At 41.1% G+C, this 27,981-nt stretch overlaps 1 protein-coding gene across 3 annotated transcripts in view; it reads right to left on the bottom strand.

Moving 5' to 3' along the window:
* Positions 1 to 27,981, bottom strand: part of atp8a1 (ATPase phospholipid transporting 8A1) — a 176,896-nt gene that overhangs the window by 101,271 nt on the left and 47,644 nt on the right. Inside the window, exons 6-16 of one of the 3 annotated variants that reach the window (XM_054791080.1) lie at positions 23,204 to 23,249; positions 23,033 to 23,073; positions 21,356 to 21,429; positions 18,326 to 18,395; positions 18,129 to 18,256; positions 17,566 to 17,677; positions 15,540 to 15,705; positions 7,492 to 7,619; positions 5,900 to 5,977; positions 5,735 to 5,823; positions 1,850 to 1,894 (exon numbers count right to left, since the gene is read on the bottom strand). In XM_054791080.1, the coding sequence (XP_054647055.1) occupies positions 1,850 to 1,894; positions 5,735 to 5,823; positions 5,900 to 5,977; positions 7,492 to 7,619; positions 15,540 to 15,705; positions 17,566 to 17,677; positions 18,129 to 18,256; positions 18,326 to 18,395; positions 21,356 to 21,429; positions 23,033 to 23,073; positions 23,204 to 23,249 (977 nt within the window). Of the gene's footprint in view, positions 1 to 1,849; positions 1,895 to 5,734; positions 5,824 to 5,899; positions 5,978 to 7,491; positions 7,620 to 15,539; positions 15,706 to 17,565; positions 17,678 to 18,128; positions 18,257 to 18,325; positions 18,396 to 21,355; positions 21,430 to 21,549; positions 21,775 to 23,032; positions 23,074 to 23,203; positions 23,250 to 27,981 lie in introns of those variants that run through there. The other 2 variants (XR_008572804.1, XR_008572803.1) reach the window with 2 other exon arrangements.

Genomic DNA, 27,981 nt, shown 5'->3' with positions numbered 1-27,981 from the left:
GTGACAATTACTTTCAACACAACAGGGCAGGAGAAGTGAGTGTTTCACTCATCTAGCATTGCAGACATCCCTTCCACACAGGCGCTGCCCCGCCTTTGTCACGGCTCTGATACTATATCCAAAGGTGCAAAATTGCCAGGTTGGCCCATACTCCTCTCCAGCATCGCTGAGCGCGGTCACTTATTGATTAGCTGCCAGCACAGCAGGGGTCCCGTCACGGCAGGAACAAGGGTGCAGACGGCTCACAATCAATTACGAGGGGGCAGCTTCTAGATTAAAGCTGAGGCACTTGAGGCCTGGATGGGTTTATAACTTACCAGTGGGAAACAGACAGGCTGCAGTTTCACATCTGTATCCCTGCGCAATGTGGACGCTGCTGTGAGCATTCGAAAGCAGTATTTGGCAGTGTAACTATGTATGAAATTCTGACGGTATGAAAACCTTGGGCAAAAATACCACGGTTTCATGGTATTATAATTACAGCTTTGAAATGTGTTATTTTGAAATATCTTTATTTAGAAGACAAACAAAGTCCATTCAATTTTTTTTTGTCATTTTTAAACCATATACAGTAAAAGAATGACGAAAGTGGAAAATATGCATTTCAAATAAATAAAAAAAAGAACTGAAACCTTTCTAACTAAATAAATTAATAAAATGCAGTTGCAGTCATTGCAGTCTACTGTGGCTAATCCTGCAATTCAATCACAACACAATAAATATTTTCTTAGTAAAAAAAAAAAAAAAAAAAAAAAAAGGCAAAATTCAAATAAATGCAATCAAGTGACTCAAGAAGGTCACAACAATTTATTTATTTATTTTTACATTTTTTATTATGTTATTATTTCATAGTGGTGAATGTGCAGGTCACACTTTTCCACAAACGTCTGTTTCCGGGTGATTTATTGTGAGCAACTGAAACATTGTTAAGTGGTTGTTGCTTGTTGTTCAGTGGAGAGTAAACTGTTTGTACCACTCCTGTCTCGTTCTGAATGACATCTCCACATTTGGTGACCCTCGACGTGAGCAACATGTCCACCGATAACAGCGCCAACGGCAAAAACGAGTCACTAACGAGGCAGCACACGCCAGTGCTATCCATACCTGACTTTTGGCAACACAGCACACGCATTTGTCACAGGACGTGACAAAGTATTTGCATGCAGTGGCCGCGCTGGACCTCCACTTTCTCTCACACCGCAGGAACGGCATGACGGATAATTTTAGTGGTTTTGAAACCATGACCATGCTGTACCTTAAAACCGGTAACTGGCCCATGCTTAGTAACTACAATGAAGAACCAGCAATGATTACACCCCGGGACACTCTTTCACACATTTTCAGGCTCTGAAAGTACCGTTTTCATTGAAACAAACCAACATTCATTGTCGTGCACCTTTAATTGGTAGTGTGTTAGTAATCCATTCTGTACATAAAAAACCTCTCCATGCATGAATGCAGCGTTACAATTAAGTTTCTGAGCAGATAAAAAGCAGCAAAAGTACACATAGACATCAACAACCCATGCACAATAGTTGCATGCTGTTACTGCACATATTAACACTACTGCAGATGGCTGTGTGTGTGTGTGTTTGTGTGTGTAGAAGGATAGTTGTGTATTATGCGTGAGAGAACGCAAAAAAAGCCTCCAACAGTACTGAACCTACATTTCCACACTTCCAAAACATTACTCAGTTCACAGAGAAACACGAGTCACACTGAGCAGCGTTGCGTTCCAAGTATCCTGCAAGGCAAGGCAGCACTATCACATCACAAAAAGCAGCAAAAACAAACCCAGGAGCAAAAAACAAACAAAAAAAAAACACGTCACACACATCACACGTCTTACCCGTCATCCTCCGCAAAACTACCATCCTCAGCCTCTGGCACGTGACTGTCGAAGCCAAGGTGGGAAGACAAAAATAAAAGCTTAAATGACGTCTGTTAACATTGTTCAGTAATATTCTAAATACAGAGGCCTTTAGGGCTGGAGGATGGGTTACTATTATGGGACAGTTTAGGATGTCACGGAGAACTGGAGCTAAGGTATGAGGGTTAGATCCGGAGAGGGACGATAGCAAGCCTCCAAATAACATAACATAACAAAATATGTAAAATAGCGTAACACAGGATAACATAAAATAACACAACGTAATGTAACATACCCGTATAACGTAACAGATAACATAACACAAAATAATTTTAAAAAATACGACATAACATATTGTTGTAACGTAGCATACAGTATGTAACATAACAGAATGTATCATACCCGCATTACATAACAGGTAACATAACATAATTTAACATGGCCTAATGGTCGTAATGTACCCGTATAACATAACAATGTAACGTGGCATAGTGTAACATAACATGACGTAGCGTACCTGTATAACGTAACAGATAACGTAACACATAACAACATAATGCGCAATATGATATACTGTAAGTTAAAGTAACATAGCCAAAGTAGCATAACGTAACGTAACAGTGTAAACATAAACACGACACATCAGTACATAACATAACGTAGCATAACGCAACCTACAACAACATAACATAATGTAATATAAAAATATAATATGTATGTATAACATATGTAACATGACAAAATAGCACATTATGTAGCGTAGTGTGAGTAGCACTAGCGTGATGTCACGTACTGTGTAAGATATAACATAACAAAAAAAAGTAACACAGCTTAAGTAGCATAATGTTACGTAAAACGTAACACAGCAACATGTAACACAACATAATACACAATAAAACATAATGTAACGTTACCTATAACAAAGTAACATAACATATATTAGAACGTAAGTAAAATAAGTAGCGTAATGTGTAACATAACATAACATGATTACAAAACTGACAGTCCTAAAACATGTTTTATTATTATTTTGGTTAAATAAGCGACAATGGTTTGCCTACAAAATCCTGTAAACCTGTAAAATGTATGTGAATAAATTTAAACACGAGGCAAAAATCTAAACGCTTAAAGGGAAATGCTTTGTTAAAAATGCGTTTACGATGTGCCTGAGGCCACAATAATGAGATAAGAAAATACGACCAAAATAAACATCAACTTTTTGTACCTTCAGTAAGTAATCAAAAATTATTTGATTTCATCTTTGCAACTGCTATATCCAAGAAATAATAGTCCTGTGCTAGACAAAAGTACATTATTGATTAAGAAAGAGTAAAATGTATTATATAAATGTACTCTCCATTGAAATTTCATGTTGGGGTGCATTGTGTGTGCTTCACTCAGTTAAACAACACCTCTCCTTGAGATTTGGACTCCATTCCAGTGGAATTAATTAATGTCTACACCCTCGGGGATGACTTTATTAATTACAGCAGTGCTTCATTTGTGGAGAGGAACACATGCAGGCAGTTGTGTCAGTGTTTTGTGTGTGTGTGTAGTGTGGTGTGTGTGTCACCCAATTACAAGTCACGACTTTGCACGCGTGCTTGTTCATGCACTTGTGCTAAAAATGTTCTTGTGTTTCCCCAACCCACATCCACATGTTTAAACTTCTAATGCATGGAAGTCAAACAGCAGAGTTTTTTTTTTTATTCCACATGAAGACGCACGCATGCTATTTAGCAACAACGCACGACTAAAGATACTCGACTTAACCTTAGGCGAGCAGTGAAATAGGACATCTGTGATGGGAATAGACGCAAAAGTGCCACGTGGCAAAAAGGGATTTCAGCTTGTTTGTTGAGTGGGAACTATGATAGTGCAGAATTAGTGTTTGTGGATAATATTTTAGGCGTAAACAATGACAAGTGCTGTAAGCAGCTACTGGAAATGGACTTTTATGCAAACAACAACATAGTTTTCCCTCATTAAAAGCAGTCTTCTTCTCTTCCTGCGACGGAGCACACATTCATGATCATTAGTTGGAATTAAAAAGCGTAGGTCAAGCCAAGACTGAAGCAGAGTGACGGAAGTGTGTCGGGGAGAGCGTTTATCCTTGATGGCCGACAGACATGACCTCATTGGATTGATAGATGAGTGCCAATTTGGAAAAAAACAACAACTATGTCAGTGGCCAAAAATGTTTTAAACATCAAGGATGAAACTGTGGCACAGCCATTTTCTCAAATAAGTTAACTGCTAAGGTCATTTGAACTCCCCTGCTAACCAAAACAGCAGAACCTACTGACGATCTTTCACACCTTCAAACATGGAGGCTTACCACATGTTGTACGAGTTCTCAGCGCCGCATTAACAATAATCATACATTACCAGGAGATCCAAAAATGAAACTGCAGCACACTGTCTTTTCTCAACATGTGATCAATCCGTAATATCATGTGCATCCATCTTTATGAACCGGCAAGCAATGCAAAATAATACAATTCTCCCTGTTTGCTTCTGTTCTTGCTGTATTGTTTCAACTCCAGTTGCACTTGATGTATATTGGAATATAGCACACCAGTCAAAAGTTTGGACGCACTTGCTCATGCTAATGAATGAGAAGGTGTGTCCAAACTTTTGACTGGTACTGTGTTCTATTTTTTAAGTTGTGATAAAATGACAAAAGTTTACAGTAGATACAATATTGTTTAGCTTCATTCCAAAAATACATTAGTATATAGGCCCACCCCCATAGTCAATGCCTCCCACCCTCTGTAGCTGAGTAAATAAACAACCCAACCACTAAATAAGAAAATATCGTATTTTACCATAACTTCACTTGTCAATTTTTAACATTGTTAAGAATATTTGTGTCGTTGAATGAAGACATGACTCAAATTGGCGCTTAAACGGGCATTAGTAAAATCCATACAGAAAGAAACATTCATAAGAACGTTATCCATCCATTTTCTATACCGCTTCTTCCTCATTAGGGTCGCGGGGGCATGCTGGAGCCTATCCCAGCTGACTTTGGGGCGACAGGCGGGGTACACCCTGGACTGGTCGCCAGCCGAACGCAGACAAACAACCATTCACACCTATGGACAATTTAGAGTCGCCAATTAACCTCACCTGCATGTTTTTGGAGTGTGGGAGGAAGCCGGAGTACCCAGAGAAAACCCACGCGCACACGGGAAGAACATGCAAACTCCACACAGAAATGCCCAGGGGAGAATCAAACCCAGGTCTTCCCGATCTCCAAGCTGTTACTGTGTTGGCCAACATGCTAACCACTAGACCACCGTGCGGCCCATAAGAACGTTATATTTCTAAATATTGCATTATAGTGCACTGTATATTTTTATCGAAATTATGGTCAAACTAAATAATACAAAGTGAATATTCAATTTTAAATGGTTCATCTGTCAAGGAAATGTAATTTCCTCAAATTATTCATGCTTCTTGGAACAGAGTCCAAATAAAACCTTCCCTTCTAGCCTTGTCTCCGTCATTGATAAGGCTTTTCACTAATGGGATTAATGGTGTACCGTCACGGCTGTAACTGACTGTAACAGTAGAGTGAGTCTTTTTCCTTCCCAGAAGTGTTCAACCTTTCAGGCTGGTTTTCTAAAATGTAAATGTAAAAAAAAGGTAAAATTCCAAAGGCAGCTTTGCAGTACAAATACACCTGTTACATATAGGTTATCTTGAGAGGAGCTGTGATGAAGTCGCTAATGACAAGGCGAGGGAGGAGAGAAGACAACAGATGGTACCATGATGTGCAAGGTGAAGGCAACAGGAAGCAAGAGAAGGGAGCAGGAGATAGGTGAAAAGGGTTGAAGGGTAGGTGGGGTGTTTACGTACCCGTAGGCCACGCCAGCGATGGTGCACTTCTTGAACTGCATGACGTTGCAGGTCAGCGTGCCCGTCTTGTCAGAGAAAATGTACTTCACCTAGTGGAAAAAACAGGAGAGCACATTTCAAATGGGAAGTCATCATTATAATATTGTTTTGTTTTGTTTTTTTTACCTGGCCTAACTCTTCATTCAGGTTGGATGTACGAGCCATGGCAGGTGTGTTTGTCGGCTCGTAGATCATATCAGTGTCCTGGAAAGTCACAACAAACAAATATATTAACTACAAATGCATGGTTCCGTAAACAACATCATTTAGAAATGGGTCGGTTCTGTATATACACTTGTAGATCGCTAGATAGATTGATAGACTGAGCCTTTGCAGGAAATTGCTTTGTTACAAATAATACACTGAAAGTCTGTGTTTTGTTTGTGTGTGTGTGTGTGCGCGCGCGCGCGTGTGTGTGTGTATTAAAACAGTGCGGTGGCTGTTGGTAGGACAGTACCATACAAAGGTAAAATAAATACCTGGAAAAACATTGTTGTGTTTAACTTCTTTTGTCAAAAAGATATTGAGGCCAAATGAGGACTCACTTAAAGTTGCTAAAAAAAAAAAAAAATTATGAAATTTTAATGACTACAGAGACACTGCAGATAGCAACAACAAAAAAACCAAAAACTTAGTTGAACTAGTCAGTGGCAATGACCTAGTTGGGAAGTACACATTTTTCATGACTTTAAGCTGATCTCGCCTTCAATATAGCCTCATATCTCAGAAAAGTAGGCTATACTCCTCATATTTCAGCAACCATTTTTATGACAATACATCTACTTTCCGAACAATACAATAGTAGTGTACAGTGCAGATAGCAATATAGATTTACTATCCACTCAAAATGAAAACCGCAGCTCCCCGAGTGCCAGCAGCACTCGTGCAGCACCAGACCATGACGCTACCAATTATCTTGCTACTCACTTGTTGCCAGCTATTTAGACAATAATGGCTGGGTGTTGACTCATTTTGAGTGGATAGTAAATCTATACTGCTTAGGGATGGGTAACTTTCACATTTGAACCAATACGGTACCGATGCCCGGTACATCGGAATTGGTACCAACTGCATCGATTTTCGGTAGTTTTGTGGATGTTATGTGGTAATAAATGTTAATTTGTTTAATAATAAAATCTCAAAATTTGTCAGTGTAACATTTATTTTCAATATATACACTTGAGCAGTATATCAGAACAACATCCAACTGTTTGTATTATAACATTGCAGTTTTCACATAATTCTTTTATATGAATATGCGGTGTTTTTCTTAATAATGCACAAATTAAATTAATTTTAGTATAAATTTGGGTTGTTATTGGTCACTAACTCGCCGACTGTAACCGGACGTGACTTACATCACATGCAACCCAGCTGTCGCCGACTCTTCCAGTCGCTCACAGTCACAAAGATGCATTTAGGTACCAAAACGTGGTAGCGTTTGATTTCATGGAAATTGGTACTCGGTAGTACCGACGCATTTCAGTCTGCGCCTATAAAACTACCGAATTCAGTACCCATCCCTATTACTGCTATACAAGCTGATCACTGACTACACTGAAGTATATCAAAGTTTACTTTCTATAGTATTGACCCTAGTATTGAGGGGTACACTCGCTTTTGTGAGAGACTGTATGTCAAAATAAGTTTTCATCCTGCAAAGCGTACATACGTACAAGCGTACGCGTACATATTTGGCACTTCAACCCCAGACTCACCCAGTTGATGAAGAAGGCCTGGATGAACTTGATGACCTCCAGAGTGACCAGTAGACTGATGGGGATCAAGTTGTTGAAGAGGATGATGAAGGTGAGGAAGTTGAGGCCAAAGTTAGCCGCCCCGCCATCTATCGAGGAGACGGGTTTGGACACAGGAAGTGATACACAGGACGCATGTCAGCGCTCGTTTCATGAGCATCCATCAGTTAAATGTTCAAGAGCCCGCAGGTACTTCCAGTCAATGGTCACTGCTAACCCAAAGCAAGGGGGGCGTGTTGGGCTAGCATGGAGCATTAGCTGGAATTAACCCATTCCATCCACCCAACCTGGTCTTCAAATTTGACGTCCCACAGATTGAGAGTGAGGGACTATCTAGATTTTTATTAGTGTCACAGCAGCAGCCTTGGCATCCAGCATGATCCAGGCAATGAATTCCAAATGAAGCACTGTGCAAAATGATGCAGCTCCCTCCCCCCCACCCAAAACATAAAACAAAAAAAGCAATCAATGATCAACATAGAACCCCACGGACACCAAACATGAAAACAGGAGGGATGTCATTTACCTTTCCACAGCTTGTGCGGGGGAGCTTGCAAGAGTTACCTTCCTCAAGCCAACTTAGCATTGCGCTTGATAGGGAGGGGCCCCTTGCTGTGGCAGAACCATAGCAAAACAAACGGATGACACAAAGGAACTAGCGGGATGGAAGCGACACTGCTACTGGTACAACAAATACAGGGAGTCTTGGAAGTGTGGTGAGGGAGGGAGGGTGGGCAGACAAACATACTGGATGCTCTCAAGACAAAAAGGAGGGAGAGTCAGTCCATAGCACATTCCCAACCAACAAGGAGTGGAAAAGAGCGGGTGGATGGCGCCAGCGTGTTAATGTTAATGATGGCCACTGCATCGCCACATCGTTAAGTGCCTTTACTCCACAATTCATCTGTTTGCTTTCAAAATGCACTGCAGGACATGCACCAGTGCAAAACCCCACCCATATACAGCGGAATCTCTACAGCTGATGCTGCGCATTAAGTCCTAAGATGTGTATTCCACCAACATTTCAGCGTAAAATAGGCCTATTGCAAGAAAACCTCACTCAGTAAGCGTCCCAGGACTAATTCAGGGGATTTAATTCTGTAATTTTGGGGATGCGTTTTTCTTTGGATTTTTGGAGCATATCAGTGGCATTTATTCTAAAAGATGGACGGTCGTTCTGGTTGAAATCACACATGACGTCAGTATTCCTCAACAGAGCTTATTTCAGCAAGTATCGAACGATTTACTTTGCATTCTGCTCTTTTGTTGACTTTCTGTGGCCAAATATTCTGAGAGAATACATCAGAAGCAGACTCACATCAAAAGCAGCAAGACTCTGGTGGTTAAGATTTTGTGCGGCGTACAAGTGCATTTTGTCACTTATTGTCACTGTTAAGGCTTTTTCTTTGGCTTTGTAATATTTTCTGATTAATAATGTAATTTTTGCTAATATTATGGACTACCACTGTCATGGTGGACCACACAATAGTTCAGCTTTTCCTTTGGCTTTTTATAACACTTACTCCAAGAGACATTCTGAGAGAACCGGACTCACTCCTGCACTCAGTCTAACCAAATGTCACTTGTCAGCGTTAAAGCCCTGTATTTTACTTTTGAGTGGTGGTTATCTTCTTTTTACACTTGCTTTTTCTTTGGCTTGTATGCGACACTTATTTGGAAATATGCATCGTTTTCATAGATGAAGTAACAAGACCTCAACATACACGTTCAGAGAGCTTGAAAAGATTTACTTGGCATTTTGCTTTTTCTTTGGCTCTGTGCAGCCAAAGATTCTAAAAGAACAATACAAAGAAAGTGAACTCACAAAAACGTGACAGCTTGACCTTACACCGTCACTGTTTTGTCACTCCGGCAGTTAACCAATACTGTCACTTGTTGTCACATGATAAGGTAGAGGGGTTTTTTTTGCGGTTAGGTTTATATGAGGTTAACTCGTTTATGCACTTGCGTGACAACTAAATGAAATGTGAATCACCTTCAAACTACACCTTTGTCATGAGTACAAGCATTTTATTGTTTGTTTATTGTATGTTATATGAACAAAGCCTATACACTCAATAAAGGTTTTATAATGACAACAGTTAGAACCTGGAACAAACTATTTCTATTATTTCCTATGAGAAAAAATTGCTTTGAAATTCGAACAAATAGCAATGTTTAGCCTTAGAGGTTCCACTATTCTTTGAATGTCATTTTTCACCATCAACCATTAAAAACCACAGCTCGTTGCAGAAGTTGCGTTATTATGTTTTGTAGGTTTGAATTTGCAGACTCAACTTTGTCTATTTGGCTTCCCTAAAATGAAAGCCAAAGCAGAACTAAACCGCTTTGAGCGGGACCACGCTGCCAGTTGAGCAATCTGACTAACTTGAATTCTATTTTGAGATAGCGAGTACTGAAGAGTACAATCTAGCAGGTTTGCTTGAATGCATAAATATTTACCAGTGTGTACTCTATGGCCGCCATCTGCATTATGTTATCACAGCGTACAGGCTTAATACAAACGATTGCCAGCATCAGCACTCTGTGACCGCCCAAAGTCACATTAATTATTCACCGGGCTTCAGGGACATCCGAGCCAGCGGGATGCTGTGTGTGGCCAGCTAACGCCAATTCCTTTCCATTTATCTTTCCAATGTTGGTAAAATGGCGATAATTTGCAAAAAAACATAAGTTGACAGGCTTTCCACCTCTCTCTTTTGTCACAGGTTGGACAATGCGCACTGGAAAGAGCCTCACAAGCTCCTTATTGAGGGACAATCAAGTCTCAAAATGGATACTTGCTTTTATGACTTACACTGCCCCTAAAGTGTCTTAAAAGGTGTGTTTTAACGCCAGAAACCCCTCACCAATACAAGCAATAGAGCACAAAAAAGGGGTAGAGTGTAAGTCGTAACGCAAGCTTAAATCGACCAGGACACGACCTCTCCTACAAGCCTATCAGGGCACAGAGTAATGGCCGAAGTACCACCATGATCACTTTGCAGACCAGAGCTTCAGCACTGCAGACCACCTTGCACTAACCAGTTATTTATCATTTAAATCTGACCAAATAGTTGTATTACAACAAGTTCAAGTAGAAGGGGCTGGAGAGCACATGTAAAAACTAGGAGTTACTAGTAGATGTGCTGTTAGTATCTACGTACTACTATACAACTTTTTTACCCCAAAGGGTAAAAATAAATAGCATTCTTGGCTATATTATAGAAAACTAATGGCAGATAGTTTTAAAATAATAGGCTGGAAATCGTAATTTACCTTTGATCTCAGATGCCGCAGACGTTTTTGATTCAAAGATTAAGGCTTTATTTTAAGAAGTGTCACTAAGCCTGCTGTTTTGTTTGTTTGGGGGTTTTTTTACGAAGCTGTCCTCCGTAAAGTGGTGGGCTCATCTGGTTAGGGGTGTGTCCGTAGCAATTTCATGTTCATGAGGAATGATGATGGCACCGATCAGATATTGAGTTCCGATACCAGAATAATTCACGTATCAGAAATTTCCAATACCACCAGCAGAGATTTCTCATCCATGAGCCACATCTGTGCTTTAATGCTGTAAGCTTGTTGTTGTTAGCAAATGTAGCCAAAAGAGTATCAGCAAACGTAACTGTCTCCAAACATGCACTGCACTTTTGCCACATATCCACACACACACACAAGCAGTCTTCCAGGTCGCTACAGTATCATTCTTGTCTGTAGAGAGGAGTTTATTACACCCTCATATAAAATCAACAACAATGATTGTGTACCACCCAGGCACAAGCTTGCACTGCGTCTGCAGGTCAGACAAGGAGAAACCGCAGCCAGGTTGAGCACCACAATGTTATGGGACCCACCATCGCGCCAGGCAGAAAGGTGCACTATCAGCGCCCCCAAGAGGATTCGCAGCATCCTACACAAACCCCAAAGATAAAACATCCTAGTGATACTGGAAGCAGGGAACCTCCAACAGAGATAGCTAGAAAACCATGCCAGAAATCCAAAGGCAACTGGCCAAAAGCTTCGAGCAGAGCCTGCATGTCATCCTTCAGAACTCCCTCAGAGGCAGTAAAACCGCCAGACTGAATCTATTTGGAGACATCGTATATGAGGAAGGCTGCAACAGATATGGGGAACTGCAGCTGAGATATACCCGTCCTCGACAGAACAGCAGATGAGAAAAAGAGATCAAGCAGCTGGTGAAGGATCGCCGGATCATGGAAAAAGGTGAAGGACCGCAAAAAAAAGGGTCTGAAGAACTTGCGGGCCAAATTAAAAACAGGCTCTTACAGGCTCTTGGACCATAGACGATCAAAAAACGGCAAAGTCGCAAGGAAAAGGCAAGACAAATGTTCTTACAGGACCCATTTAAGTACGTCCATAGCCTGTTGCAAGAGAGAAAGAGAGGAACGCTGCACACCACCAAGCAGGCACTGGAAGACTAGGTCAAAGCTCAGACCAGCGATGACTTCGGACACAGCCCTCTCGGTTCACAAGGTTACATCCCTGCTCCACCAGAGCTATCCTTCCAATTTCACACCACCCCTCCAAAATGGTCAGAAACCCACCAGGTCACACAGTGAGCGAGAGCTGCCTCAACAGCTGGACCAAACAACGTGCTGTACAAGGTCTACAAAAACTGTCCCACCGTCCTGAAGCTGGAAGCTGATGAATGCGGCCTGGAAAACTAAATCCATTCCACCTTAATAGTGCATCTTCAACTCCAAAGAGAAAGTCTCCTGTAATATCAGCCAATTCAGAGGCACTGCTCTTGTGAATGTGGAAGGAAAAATCTTTCTCTCTGTGATGGCAAGGCGGATGACCAGCTACCTCCTGCCAAACAGATATATTGATACTTGTTGCCAGAAGGCAGGGGTTCCAGGTTTCTCAGGCTGCATGGAGCACTCCATTATGATGTGGGAGCCGATAAAGACAGCCAAGCGCACTACGTCAGACCTACACGTGGTCTGGTTGGACCTTGCAAAAGCCTGCGGATCTGTCCCCCACCAGCTCACCAGGTTTGCCCACAATTTTTTTCCCCACATACCACCATGAATTCAGAGTCTCATAACCAACTATTTGAACAACCTCCAAGTCTGCTACTCATCCTTGGTCAACACAACAGGTTGGCACCAGCTAGAGAAAGGCATAGCAATGGGCTGCTCCATCTCTCCAATGCTTTTCACTGCAGCCTGTGAGGTAATCTTAACTGGTAGAAGACAAATGGTCAGAGGAGTAAAGACCCTGTCAGGACAACAGCTACTAGCACTAGAGCTACATGGACGATGTCATCAATCTCCCTCAGACTGCAACATACACCAACCAGCTGCCTAAATGGCTTGCAGAACTGGTGACATAGGCATGGATGAAGATAAAGCCATCTAAGTCCCGTAGCCCATCAATCCGGAAAGGGACCAGGAAGGACAACATTACCTTCTCAGTGAGCAGCAAAGAGATCCCACTTGTAGTAGACCAACCACTTTTTACACTTTTTTTCTACACAGAAGACCTCTCGGAGAAACAGATGGCTACCGCCATAGCCGCCCAACTGTCAGAAGAGACAAAGAAGATAGACCAAAGTCCCCTTCCCAGAAAGTTCAAAGTCTGGTGTTACCAGTTCACCCTTTTCCATCGCCTGATGTGGCCCCTCAAACTATGTATCATCACATTACCAACAGTCCTGATGTTGGAGTCACGGCAAACAACTACTATACATTCGGAAGTGGCTCTGCCTCCCCCGATATCTCACCATGTCAGCCTTTTATGGAAGAAACATCCTGAGGCTTCCAATGGAATCCATCAGCCTGGGCTACAAATTGAAAAAGGTGAAGCTATGGTTCTAGCTCGAAAATTCACCCGACCTAGTGGCACAAAACGTCAAAGTCCAAGTTCGCACCGGAAAGAAATGGGATGATTCACAGGCAGTGCAGCAAGCCTAACATGGCTGAAACACCAGGAGAAAACGAAAACATAGGCTAAAGCCTCAATGAAAGAGGGGAAAACAATGGTGATCTCAAAAGTCAGGAGGGAGAAAGATGAGGGCTACAGAAAGCCGTGAGTAAATCTCAGCAGGATAGGTGGACAAATTGGAAGGTCGTCATCGACAAGACCATCATACGGGCTGATCTATGGAAACTGCCCCAGGCAAGGTTGAGCTTTCTGATCAGGTCCTATTACGATACCCTCCCACCTGTGTTCACAACTGTAGCAACCCGGAAGTTATATTCAATTTTAAGAGTCTTGTGTTGTCAGACTGTCTGTGAAGCAATGAAAACATCAGGTTGAAAGCTTGTGTATGCGAGGAAACAGCTATATTTGCTGATATTGTTCCAGCTATATTTGCTAATATTCTTTTGGCATAGTTGCAGCCGACAGTAACCTTTTTTATTCAATAAAGGAAATGTTGATCGACCACTTCCTTATCATTTTTATATCATTTGTAGATGCTACAATAATAATAATAATATTAAAGCAAACAGAATCTCCAGTATCGTAATAGCATCGGTATCGACAGATACGATACGATACGATTCAGGCATCGTCATCGGATCAGAAGTGAAAAATGTAATTAGTGCATTCCTAATCAGAAAGAAGGATTTACTCGTTGACAAACACTTTGCTTCTCTGTGTGCTACTGTACAATCCTTGACCGCAAAACTGCAAAAAAAATCGTGACTGGTAGTGTTCGGAATAGAAACAAGCACTGATTTTACCTTTGATCATAGCTGTCTAGTGCTTCACTAAAGATCAAATTTAAAAAACGCTCCTGGTAGATCACGGAAAATGAGCACTAACTGTACGATTTTTCGACTTTTTATGATATTTATGATACTACAAGTAAAATGTACCATCACTTAAACGTCTTTTAAATTGCATTGAATCATGAAGACAAATGGCATTACTTCATCAAAACTGAAGACAGAGACACCATCAGGCCAGTGTTGAGATCTCAAGTACTCTTATAAACGTGAACAATTTCAATGTGATTCGAATAAAACTAATTTGTGCAAAAAAACAAGAGACCATCCAACTCACAAACCCATTTCTACAGGTTTCTTCGCAGGGGCATATCTTAAATAAGGTTTAGATTCGATTGCAGAACAAATCTGTAACCAATGTTTAATTGGATGGATGGATGGATGCAGCGGACTACAACTAGGTTTGCATGCCTCCCCTTGTCTTCTCCTGCTTTGAAAAGATGGCAGCAGAGGCCTTTACAAATGTCAACTCCTGCACCACATGTGGTGTTCAACCATACATCAACATGCATGAAGCCTCCTGCCGGGAAGAGTTTCCGGAGAATAAGCTCCTGTCGATGGCAGGAACAGAGCTGCTTTGGTCTGAAGCTTTGGGAGTCGCAAAGTGTTTCACGTGGTGCAGAACAAAGAAAGATACCAAAAAATAAAAAACATGGAGGAAACGTGAGACACTGTTTGCATCAGGCACTGAAAATAACTAGACGGAGGTGGAAGAGGGGAGAACCTATCGTTGGATCCCTGGTATGTGCTTGTCCACGGGAACGGGCCAATAGAAAGTTGGGCAACCGTATGGGGGCGAGGGTAGGGGGCCTCATTTGCTTAGCAAAGGCAGAGCTTCAGTAAGGGGTTAGTAAGGGGAGGTCATTCACGGATGGCCAAGGCTTTTAAATGGTTGTTACCTGGAGCTGTTAAAAAAACGACAACAAAGAAAAAAAAAACAAAATCAAACACAACATTAGAAAGGGAACCAAAAGAGTACAGCAGCGCAGTGATATTCAACCATTTGTCACGCAACACATCTATGAATCAATTAACAGGGAATGTGCTAATTCCCACATTGCCACATATTTCACTTGTTATGCCAAACATTGTTTAACTGAGGCAACGTAACCAAAACAAAAAACAAAAAGACACGGTGCATACCAGCATTTAACTTAGAACGACCAAATAAATAAGCTGATATGGACACAAGTGAGATTAAATATGTGCAATGAGAGGCGGCGTGTGGCCTCAGGGATGGGGGGGGACTCTTACAGTTGAGGTCCATGTACCAGGCGTCATTGCCGCACCGGTACTTCCAGATGGTTTGGCCCACGGAGCAGACCAGAGAGATGGCCAGCAGGCAGCCAAATAGGACCAGAATCTGAAAGTTGGTGATGCGCTCCACATTGGACAATTTGAGCGGAGGCCGAGTGGAGTTCTGGCGAGGCAAACAGAATGAGGACGTGTGGTCAAAGTCAAAATACTATCTGATGAATATCAATGTTTACATTTCATAAATACTGTAGTAGTAGAGGAGAAAAGCATAAACTGTTGGAATTTGGACACAAAAATGAGGCCAGCCCACGTTGGCAGAGCTCTAGGATTTATTTTAAGATGTGTAGCAAAGCCAGATTTTTTACTAAGCTGTCCTCTCTGAAGTGGGGGGGTTCAAAAACTAGGTGTGGATCACAGGTAGACGGTTCCCAATTATGCCAAAGTGACTTTTTAATGATGTTCTAACAGTAATGTGTACATAGAGACTGACGCCAAACGCAACAAAAATCTCCCTCCTTTCCTCGATTGTTCCACTTTTGAGAGAAAAGCTACACATCTTAAAAAAGTGCTTTGTTTGGGCACTCAATTTCACGGAACAATCCAGTTTGTTACGTGCAATATTACACCTGTTCTAAATCAAGAAATCACTTAAATAGGACCAGCTTGACAAAGAAAAGTAGAACAAAAGATCCTCAAAAGCTAGACATCATGCAGAGATCTAGAAAAAATAAGAAAGAAGGAAATTGAGATCTATTAGTGTGGAAAAGGTTAAAAACGCATTTCTAAAGCTTTGGGACTCCAGCGAACCACAGTGAGAGCCATTATCCACAAATGGCAAAAACATGGAACAGTGGTGAACCTTCTCATGAGTGGCCGACCAACCAAAATGACCCCAAGAGTGCAGCGAAGACTCATCTACGAGGTCACAAAAGACCCCACAACAACATAAAAAAATTGCAGGGCTCCCTTGCCTCAGTTAAGGTCAGCGTTCATGACTCCACCATAAGGAAGACGCTGGGCACAAACGGCCTGCATGGCAGAGTTCCAAGACAAAAACTACTGCTGAACAAAAATAATATTATGGCTGGTCTCAATTGTGCCAGAAAACATCTTGACGATCAACAAGACCTTTGGGAAAATACTTTAAAAGTTTAACTTTTTGGAATGTGTGTGTACCATTACATCTGGCGCAAAAGTAACACTTGTATTTCAGAAAAAGAACATCATACAACAGTAAAATATGGTGGTGGTAGTGTGATGGTCTGGGCCCGTTTTGCTGCTTCAGGACCTGGAAGACTTGCTGTGATAAATGGAATGGAATTCTGCTGTCAACCAAAAAATCCTGAAGGAGAATGTCCAGCCATCTGTTCATGACCTTAAGCTGAAACAAACTTGGGTTTTGTAGCAGGACAATGATCCACCAGCAAATCCACCACTGAATGGCTGAAGAAAAACAAAATGAAGACTTTGGAATGACCAAGTCCTGACTTGAATCCTATAGAGATGCTGTGGCATGACCTTTAAAAGGCACTTCATGCTTGAAAACCCTCCAATGTGGATGAATTAAAACAATTCTTCAAAGATGAGTGGGCCAAAATCCCTCCACAGCGCTGTAAGAGACTCATTGCTAGTTATCGCAACGGTTGTTGCTGCTGGTGGCCCAACAGTTATTAGGTTTGGGGGCAATCACTTATTCACACAGGGCCATGTAGGTTTGGATTTTTTTTTCTCCTTTAATAATAAAAAAGTTTCATTTAAAAACTGCATTTTGTGTAATAATATTTAAATGTGTTTGATGATATGGTGTGGACAAACACAGCTCGTTAGAATTAAAGCTACACATAGCACAGTGGTACTGTCTAAAACCACTTAAACTGTTTAAATCCAGCATCAAGGCTAGATTTTGGTCAACACACTTCCAATACACTATTGTGGGACCTCTGAGACTTTACGTATTTACTGTAAAACTGTTGAAAAAATATATAGTAAGGAACCTTTAAAAGTAACAAATAGAGTCTTGTACCTGCATGAGCTTTGTGTCATGTCCTGTGTAGACCACCACACCGTGGACCCACTGTGTGTTCCTCAGCTGGGCTCCTCTCAGTAAGATCTGGTCCGGGCCCAGCGGCACTGTGCTGTAGTGGAAGACACAACACACTTATGGCACAGAGTAACAACATCTTGAAATGCTAATTTTAGTAAGAGTTTCCAGCCTTGCAAGTGAACGACCAAGACCGTAACACATGTACTAAATAACAAAGAAAGGTCACTACTGCTAAAATCATTTACAATGACACAAAAGCACCATTAAGCTATTAAACCCACTAAAAGCCTAATGTACTTTTTGGAAATTGCTTACTCATGGAAGCTTTTTAGTTTCCGGAATGATCAAATTCAATAAAAGATGTCATAAAACTGCCTCTAGTCCCTGGAAGGAAATGCATTTTCCTTGCAATGACACAGCCTTTAAACAAACACATAATTGGATTTCAGTGCACCAGGTGCCTTCAGCCTTTATTGTGGCTCCACTGTGGGCTAATGGACCACAGCTGATACAGAAGTCGGGCCAGAACACCGTGTGCCCACCTGTGTCCATCAAGTCGGATGTTTCCCACAAACTCGTACAGATGGCGGTTCGGGCACTCGCACTCCATCCGCCCCGAGAGACGCGTCAGGCTGTCGATGTCCTTAAAGTCGGCCGTCACTTGGAGACCCTGTTGTGTTGTGTGTGTCAACAATAGCGATATTGCACAACAATATGAACTGTATCATCTTGTAATTACCTGTCGAATTTTAAGGTTTGTTTCACCATCCAAGTTCGATGTTTCGATGTAGCACATTCCCTGTGGTTCACTGTGGATTCACACCCATAAAGAGGTGGCTAATTATCGACAAAATGTGTCCAATTATTTGTCCAAGATGGGAAGGATTGACTACTTCAGTAATACAAGCCACTAGCAAAAAATACTGCCATAAATGCTCCAATTAACGCCTCTATTCAATTAACTGCACTCTCCAACAGTGCATTGTCTACACTTGAATTTTTTTTATTACCTCCACAAGATGGCAGAAGCTGCATTTGACTTATCGGGAGTGGTCAGCGTCCAGCAGCTTTATCTACCTCTGCATGCACTTTAAAATGTCGCCACTCAGCTGAAATCCGTGCGTGTTACACTTACCGTACTGTTGTTTACAATGAACTCATCGGCACTATAAAGTTTGGTTCTCTTGCTGCTGTTTTGTGCACTATTCTTGTTAATAAATTTTCCTTTACACTTTCTCACGCACTCCCTATCATTACTTTTCATATTTTCAATTCAATTATCACCTGCTTCCAATTGATGCCCGTTCTTCTTTGCGGTTTAGGTAAATAAACACCCTGGCTATAATTCGAGCATTTACGGCAATGAATGTTTCTACTGAATGCACTTGAACAACAAATATATTGATTCAACTGCATGAAAAAGCAAAGGGCGGCGACAGTGGAGGGGAGAGGAAGCTCACGAGTGGCGTGATGTGAGCGAGAAGTCGTGCAGAGCATCAAGAAGGAGAGCAAACAAACGGGCGTATTGGCAGATTACCGGGCATGGGGACAGCCTTAGAGCATGCTGGGAAGGTTCCAGCTACTCTTGGTAAGCACTCCTTTAAGCAACAAAAGGGTGCCAGTTCAAGCATGTAGCATGGGAGGGAGGGGCTCATGCCAGAATACAATCAATGAGGTCCAGCCATCCAAGATTATGTAATGGCCAGGAAGTGACTCCTTAATAAAGTAGGGTGGTATTTGCATGATAACAATCCTGCTAAGACCTGATTTGTTCTTAGTGTTTTCACCCAAGCGTCACCACTTAAGATGGTCAGTAGCGAAGGCACTATCCTTTGGGGGAGGCCTACATGGGCACCAAATTTTGAAGGATGCAAAAGTTCTACAAATTAAAAAAAATCTATGTTGTAGGCATAATGTTAAGTACCTTGATGCCAATGCCTACCGAGCTCCTGCCTCCCCTACCTGACCGAGAGTCCATGTTCATAAATGTCTGTAGACAAATGCTTTTGGTTGATCGTCTCATACCAATTTTTGCATCACACAAGATGCTCGGAATAAAACCTAAGTCGCACTTTTGTTCACAGTTTGGCTGGTCATGCGACTTATATATCTAAATGAATTCAGTACATAATTTAACATGTGGGGCCTTTAAGTTAAAGTGGGTTAGTGGTTGTTTTTTTGGTGTAATAATTCATTGAGCTGAGCTTGTTGTGACCCAAACTGAATGATACAGAGCATACCGGATGTTTTTTGTTATACTTTGTATTACATTTCTGCCTTGGAGACTACGTGACTGTAAGTAATGTGCAACTACAATAATATGATACCTTTTTGAATTGAGAAATGTGGTATTTTATACAGCAGCATTGTTTAAGGCACAAATTATGGCAAACTAGGAGATTGTAGCTGCAGTGTCAAATAGTAAAAACTAAATACACATGCATGATTTCCAGTCTGTTTTAAATCATTTGTGAATACAAAAGTTAAATTTTGGTGTTAAAATACGGCTTGGTATGTTTCTACCCACCGGATTGCATCCAGGCGTTATGTCGCGTATTAAAAATGCCTTAGAGAACATTATGACACTTATTAAAGAAGTAAGGTTTTAATGTATTCATATACTAAATATACCAAGTCAAATGTGACTTCTGTAGCTTTATTTGTGCCCTTGTTGGTGTAAACATTCCCCGTATCCCTATGGCTTCTTCGCTATGATGAGACCACAACACTCCTAAAAAAAAAAAAAAAAAAAGCTCACTCTGATGATGGCTTGATGATAGCTTAGTGTCTTACACTCCAGAACGACTTATAGTCCGGAAAATACAGTTCATGACTTGATATACAATACCAAATTGAATTTGAATCACGGGCTGCACGGTGGCCTAGTGGTTAGTGTGTTGGCCACACAGTAGGGAGATCGGGATGATCTGGGTTCGAATCTTCGTTGGGCATCTCTGTGTGGAGTTTGCATGTTCTCCCCGTACGTGGGTGGATTTTCTCCGGTTTCCTCCCACATTCCAAAAACATGCATGTTAGGTTATTTGGCGAATCAAAATTGATTGTTTGTCTATGTGTGCCCTGCCATGTGCTCTATGTGTGACCAGTCCAGAGTGTGCCCCGCCTCTCACCCGAAGTCAGCTGGGACAGGCTCCAGCCTACACACGACCCTAGTGAGGATAAGCGGCATAGAAAATGGATGGATGGACTTGAATCACATTGACAAACAACTCTGAAATACGGTGGCTAGATGCTAAAGGTTCTGGCTACACTGTGAAGGACACCAAAATAAACAATTTTTGGCAGCCTCAGAGCAAACCACATACTGAGTGTATACACAAAGTGAGAAGACAAAAAACAAGTTTGCATTTTCAGGCCCAGCAATGCTGTCGTCGTCTAAATGAACAACTCAAAACAGATTTGAGTCGTCCGTTAAACGATTGCAGTGTAAACAGCCACTAAAGCTATTTATAAAACACAAAATTAATTGGCAAATACTTTCGATTTGAAGAAAATGTGTGCGCATCATTCCAAAATGTGTCATTCTTCCATTCTGGAATATGACAGCATGCAAATTCTCAAGGCAAATGTGAGATTCAGGATACTGTATATGAGAAATAAGAGATTATGGGAACTCCGCTGCTTATGCATAGATAAATGATGAATAGTTCAGACGTGAACATGCAGTTTAGTTGACACACAACATCTGGGAGATAATGGAATGTCTTTGACGCAGCTGTTTCTATGGTAACGGCTCTGTTGGTTTCCTGACCTGGACGACAGTATGACGAGGTCAGCCGGGAGGTGATCCCCGTTGGCAGCTCGGACTACTTCCCCAACAGTCACCTGACGTTAGCACACCAGAGGCAGGCAAGAGAGTGGAAGGGGGAGGACAGGAAACAAAGAAGTAAAAACACATAGAAGGACAAAGAAAAGAAAGTGTTACAAAAAGGAAAGGAGCGTTACAGTCAGTGCTGAGGGTCCTTCATCTGCCCCAATATCCAAACCAGTCCCATTACCACCTGTCCCACCTACAAAAATGATGGTCATCAAGATATAAAAAGATGTAGTGGCAACCCAAAGATAAAATTCTTTCTACTGTATGTTGCTCAACCATCATTCTTTAGGGAGCTAAGAGTTTAAAAGGGCAGAAGAGAGACAGAGGCAGGAGACGACCCAATAGACAGCCATCGGAGTGGACTCTGGATACCTGGATGATAAAACCAAAGCGTCCGCAGGCACGAAATCGAGAGCATTTACTTTAACAATGTCGCCCACTTCCACCTGTAAAAATAAATTGGTCATTGCCGTGCACGTACAACGCAATGGAACAACAAAACAAAACAAAAAAAAACATAAAAGGTAGCGCTTTAAAGAAATTAGATGTGAAAGCATGAAGGCATGAATTATTTAAAGAGACAACATATTGTCAATTTTTGCAAAAATGTTGAAACATAGCAAATATCTAGCCTTAAATCTGAAAAAAGGAACAAAATAATTAGCAAACCAAGAGGGAAATAATAGTCTTTTATAATATGCATGAAAAAAACATCTATGCTGTTATAAAAGCAAAATAGCAACAGGGTCACTTCCACTCTGCAGTGGCCAATAACATGTATTCATCTAAATAACAGATCAGCAAATGTTGGCATAAGTAAAGTGTGTTACCTAGCCAATGTTTGTGTATTCCTGCATGTTTAAATATTGTTTCTCAAAGCCGTAAAGTGTCCTCTAATAAACCAATAGATGAAAAAATGTGAAATGTATGACAGTAGACAACGACAACATATCGCACCAGTAATGCATTCTAAGTGTATGAAAGCACAATTAGATAGTATAGGTTTTGTCAACCATTTGGCAAAAGTGTAAACACAAAAAATCCTCAATAACGATGTTGTGATATCTATTTTTTACCATAATTCCTGTTAAAGGGGCAAAGTTTAGTTTAGAGTTTAGTGAGAAAGTGTCATTCACTCGCTAAGTGTTGTCATTTTAACACAAGCCTGAAATGAATTGGAATAAAAATTTGATGTATTAACATAGCGGATACCCACACATTTGCGATATGGCATTCGCAGGGTTAATTTTTTCATTTGTATTCTCCAAAAATAGGCCGTTTTTTTCTGCAGAAAACACATCTCATTCACCCTAAGTCTAATAGTATATTGTAACTGTAGTTGAGTAAACAAACACCCTCACTAATCAACTAAAAACATGACACTGTTCATGAAATGTAACCTTATTACATGCTCTTTTGTTGTGGGTTGCCCCAGCAACAATAATAACAAAACAACTCTGTTATGAAGGAGAGCACATATCAGCCTTTTGACAGGCTTCACTGGATTCATTTGACGCCTCACATGACACGGGGGTCAATAGATGAAGTGAAAACAGCGCAGCAAACAACATGTTGTGAGAATGCTTGTTAGCGGCACGTTGCAGTACATACCTTCTCCCAATGCACAATCTCCCAGGCGCCATTTCTCAGTACTATGACGACAAATGAAAGAAGAAGACAGACAGGAACAAAGAGGAGGTACGAATGAGATGCAACGCAATTACATGCAATGCTTTGCTTTTCAAAGCCAAATAAGCCCACAACAACAACAATTTTCCGTACCTTGACATTCCTTTTTGTTGACAACGCTGTCTGCATTGTGGCGTTTCTAGAATGAAACAATAAAAGGGAATGTTAATTATGCAAAGGTTACAAGATAAACGGTTTTGGATGACAGTGAATTAGAGAGTGCTCTAAAAGAGGGGTTACAAGGTGAGCTAAGTATCAACCATTTGCATTACCTGCATCGCAAATACCTCCTTCCTCATGAACATGTTACCACCTGTCACTCAGCCCTAGCTAAATGAGCATGCCCACTGGATAAGCCCAACACTTTAAGCAGGCTTTGCTACACATCTGAAAACAAAACTATGCCAACTATCAGTCAGCTACACACGTGGGAGCTGTAAGTTTGATCATTTTGTTATTCTTCCACGAATATGCGAGCCTAACATGATGTTGCTGTTAAAATGGGAGTGTAATGTTAGCACTGTCGCTCACATAGTTATGCTGGTGTGGCTAACATTTGTGTCCTCGTGTCCGACTCCTTAATGTCACCGTATGTGATGTATGACGTCTGTTACATTAGACAAGTGGATAAAGTACACAACAGCGCTTTTTGGAGCCATACACTCTGTGAACAACCACAGTTCATTAGCATTAAAGCTACAGACACACAAAACAGCGTGTTCCCAGCAGGGCTTACTAAAAGAACTTGAAAACCGTATAAATTCCAGCATCATGGCGAGATTTTAGACAACACACTTCCAATACACTATTGTGAGACTCATTTTAAACTGATGTAAAATAATGGATTTTTTTTTTTTAACTGTGAAATATTTTTATTAAACACAATGATTTGTTTGAGACCTTCCCAATTTCCTGACTGTGTGGCCAACACGCTCATCACTAGGCCACCGTGCGGCCTACAATAATATGCAAACAAATAAAATAAATAAATAAATTGTGGGTTGGTGGGAGGGATCAATGACCCTATTGGTTGGACTGCAATATTAGCCACGCCCACAATAATACAGTTATGGTCATGGTTTAATTTATATACTTTTACTGAGCTCTCACAGCTATCTGCCTAGTAGTTTCAATTGTTAAACAAATGGATGGTTGTGTGCAGCGCCCCAGTCGAGCCTTAAGTTCAAGTCAGCACTCTTACTTGCCCTCTTGTCCCACTTGACCGCTAAACAGTCACGCAATCAACAGTGCTGATGTTAGAGGTCTTGTCAAGAGGCATCCAGCCACACAGGCGGACACGTGTGCCGGCCTTGATAAGAGAGGCGTGGATGCATTCTCTTCTGTCCACCCACAACATGATAAACTGTTTACTTGCTCCGATTTACTCCCGCGCTCATTCAATTTCAAAAGCTAAATGGGGAATTCTTCACTCTCCCTTCTCATGTTCTTTGTATGGCTCCACTCGAATCACGACATTACATCTCAGCAACGCGCTCTGTGTGTAATGAAAAGACAGGAGCGGTGTAACGCGGGGCTCAACCTTTCAGCAGATGCTGGGAAAAGTTTCAGTGACACGATAAAGCTCATCCATCATCCCGTGTGCAAGACCTGTCAGCTAATTTCATCCGACCATTTGGCTCATCGCTCCTCGCGCAAAAAAACAGACATGTCAGATGGGAGCCGCGTTTATATGCCTTAGCTTGTTACTTGTCAGCGCCATCTCCTCCTTCTTCCCACCATTTTCGGCATTTGTGCATATTACCCCACAAAAAATGGTCAGAGCATTTGGGGGGGGGGAAAACAAGACAGGTTTCCAACAGGTTCAACAAAATATCAAAGACTGATCCAGATAATGGAACCATTTCAGATACTATGAGCCGGATTATGAAAAAAAATAGAGGACCTTTGTAATTTTCATCATAGCAAGACAACAAATGAAGCTAGAAACATACGACAAACACCATTATATACAGTATAGCCAAGACACGGTGGAATCTGGAGTCTGCCAACGGATTTGTTGTACCTTCAAAAGCTACAGAGTAGATCCAGAAAAAAACGCCGTTACGGAAAATGAGATTTTTATGAATAACTACTGAACTAATGTTATATCATTATGAATCCAATTGCTAATGGTATGTTTTCATGGTCAAGGAAACTAAATATGTAGATAAAATAAATGTACGACTAAAATTTATGGCGTAAATCACAATATCGGGGGAACTATGGCGCTTGGCAGGGGGCTGCGCTCTCCAAGTGCTTTTGTAGTTTAATAAGTTATGGCTTAGTCTATATCCTACTTTTATTTCTACATTAAACAATGTTTCTGTCAGTTTTGTTACTTCTGTATTTATTTATTTATTTTTAAACTCTTTATTTGCATTTACCTTTTATTTATTTGCATCTATTATTATTATTACTTATTCTTAACAAATTGTATTATTTATATACATATTATTTATATTTATTTATTTGTTTATTATTGATGTACTTATTTATGTGTATATATATTTTTTAAATATACACATTCTCTATTATTTTCTTTCCCCATTAGAAAACTTCATCCATCCATTTTCTATTCCACTTATCCTCATTAGGGTCGCGGGGGTATGCTGGAGCCTGTCATCCATCGTCCTTCAGGCGAGAGATGGGGTACACCCTGGACTGGTCGCCAGCCAATCGCAGGGCACATATCGACAAACAATCTTTCACACTCACATTCATACCTATGGACAATTTAGAGTCTCCAATTAACCTAACATGCATGTTTTGGAATGTGGGAGGAAACCAGGGTACCCAGAGAAAACCCACGCACATGCATACTCCACACAGAGATGCCCAAGCGGAGATTCAAAACCAGGTCTTCCCGATCTCCTGACTGTGTGGCCAACATGCTAACCACTAGGCCCCCCTGCGGCTCCATTAGAAAATTGTAACATTTAAACAAAGGAAGTGAACAAATCACCAGCATTGTTGAGACATGGATTAAATAAGCACTGCTTCTTCTTATGCCCCATCAAACATGTTGAATTGTGCAAATGTAAACTTGTTAAGCATGTTTGAAACAAGATGACGTGACATCCTTGGTCACGTGGCCTTTATAGGACTTCCAGGATTTTTGGTTGAGAGCTTGACGATGTAAAAAATTGTACAAAAATGTGCACAAACATCTTCTTTGGTTTTTGTCTCCATGGCAACCGTCCAACCCACCCCACACCACTCATCGCCCTCAATGTACTGTATTGGCTCAACGTCGCCACACCTGTCCGGTCAACTTGTGAGGCACGAGCTCAGAGAGGAAACAGATGCGAGGGCTCAGGTGACCTTCAGCTTCAAGAGTCATCATCAGAGCTACATTCCCAGGTTTTTTCCCTAAACAAGAGAACAGGGAGGGGCTGGGCATGGAAGATAGAATCGGACAGTATACACTAGCGGTCCACAGGGACTTGTGCACGCGGGATCACATAGCAGAGCCACTGCAATACAGTCTGATATGTCGATACACTGAAATGCCGCATTTTCAAAGTGAACAGAGTAAATATTTATATCGCTATTGAGAAAGGTTTCATGTGTTGCTTCTATGGATGGTGATAAGTATATAAATACTGCATATATAGGTTAATTACGTAGCTCCATGAGTACACAGCTGTGATCTCTGAAATCATTGTTTGTTTGCATATGTACATCATGTATGCACAAACCCTGCTGAGGTCATGCGACCATCACTGCCGTGAGTGAATTATCATTGGGTCGATAGCTACATTATCACAATATTAGAATAGAATATATTGTCAAGGGAGACAAAGTAAATTGGATATACATTAGAGTGGTCAGTGTACAGCTTGTATAGATTTATTATCCACTGAAAATGAGTCAAGCAAAGCAAGTGTCAACATTTTGGAGACCAAATAAACCACTGTTATGATAATATATAATAATAATATTGCTCAGTTTTTCTCTTATCTACTTGTCTTTGTCTATTTACAGCTGTCCAGCTGTCCTTTTATAGTTATAATTTAAAACTACCGTAAACAACTATGGCGATTCATGCAAACATCCAGTGATGGCAACCAGAGATCTGTCAGCCTTGTTCACTGTAGTTTTCTCAAAAGCACCGCGTTTAGTGATACGAGCAAAGTTTTCAAACTGACTTTGTATCACTAGACAAATTAGAAGCAAGCAGACAAAAAAAAAAAAAAAAAAACATCAGCAGTGGCCGACGCAACATGAGCTGCTCCATCTTGTCAAATGCACCGCGTACGTAACGAAACAAGTTTACCGAGTAACTTTCGATACGAGCTGAGCTGGGGAAAACCTAAAAAAGAAAACCCGTCCGGAGTGGAGGCAGTGACCAACGCGACACGTTTTCAACTCTGTCTTGTAGCAAGCAGCTTTTCAACTCTGATGAAAAAAAACAGCCACACATCACTGCTGACGCTGTGAACATGAAAGTAGGTTGGATAGCTGGGTGTGCCTAAAGCACTTAATGTGCGCTTCCAATGATGCCTTGTACACTGCCACTTCCATATTACTGTATTATCATTCATAGTAGCTATGCCATAATTCACAGCCTGATTGGTTTCTGGCTGCCCTGTTCTCCCGATACAGCTTTTCTCCGAACGAGAAATCTCGTCACGTTTTAATCTTGCGACACTCCTAGTAGGGAGTGATTTTTTGGGGGTTGCTAACTACATTATCTGTAATTTTGCTTTTTTTTCCTTTTTTTTACAAAGCAAACTGTAGCATCTTAACCTGACAAAACAATGTAAATTGCTAATGAATTCAATTTTTTTTTCTTAATACAATTTGGTGTTAAGCATCTGTGCCAAAATGTGGCACCGATCTCTAAATTTGTAGAAGCTATTTTAAATTCA

The sequence above is a fragment of the Dunckerocampus dactyliophorus genome, chromosome 11 (assembly GCF_027744805.1).
Source record: "Dunckerocampus dactyliophorus isolate RoL2022-P2 chromosome 11, RoL_Ddac_1.1, whole genome shotgun sequence".
NCBI lineage: Eukaryota > Metazoa > Chordata > Actinopteri > Syngnathiformes > Syngnathidae > Dunckerocampus > Dunckerocampus dactyliophorus.
Note: the sequence above shows the minus strand (reverse complement) of the source record. Positions and strands in the feature narration are given on the sequence as shown.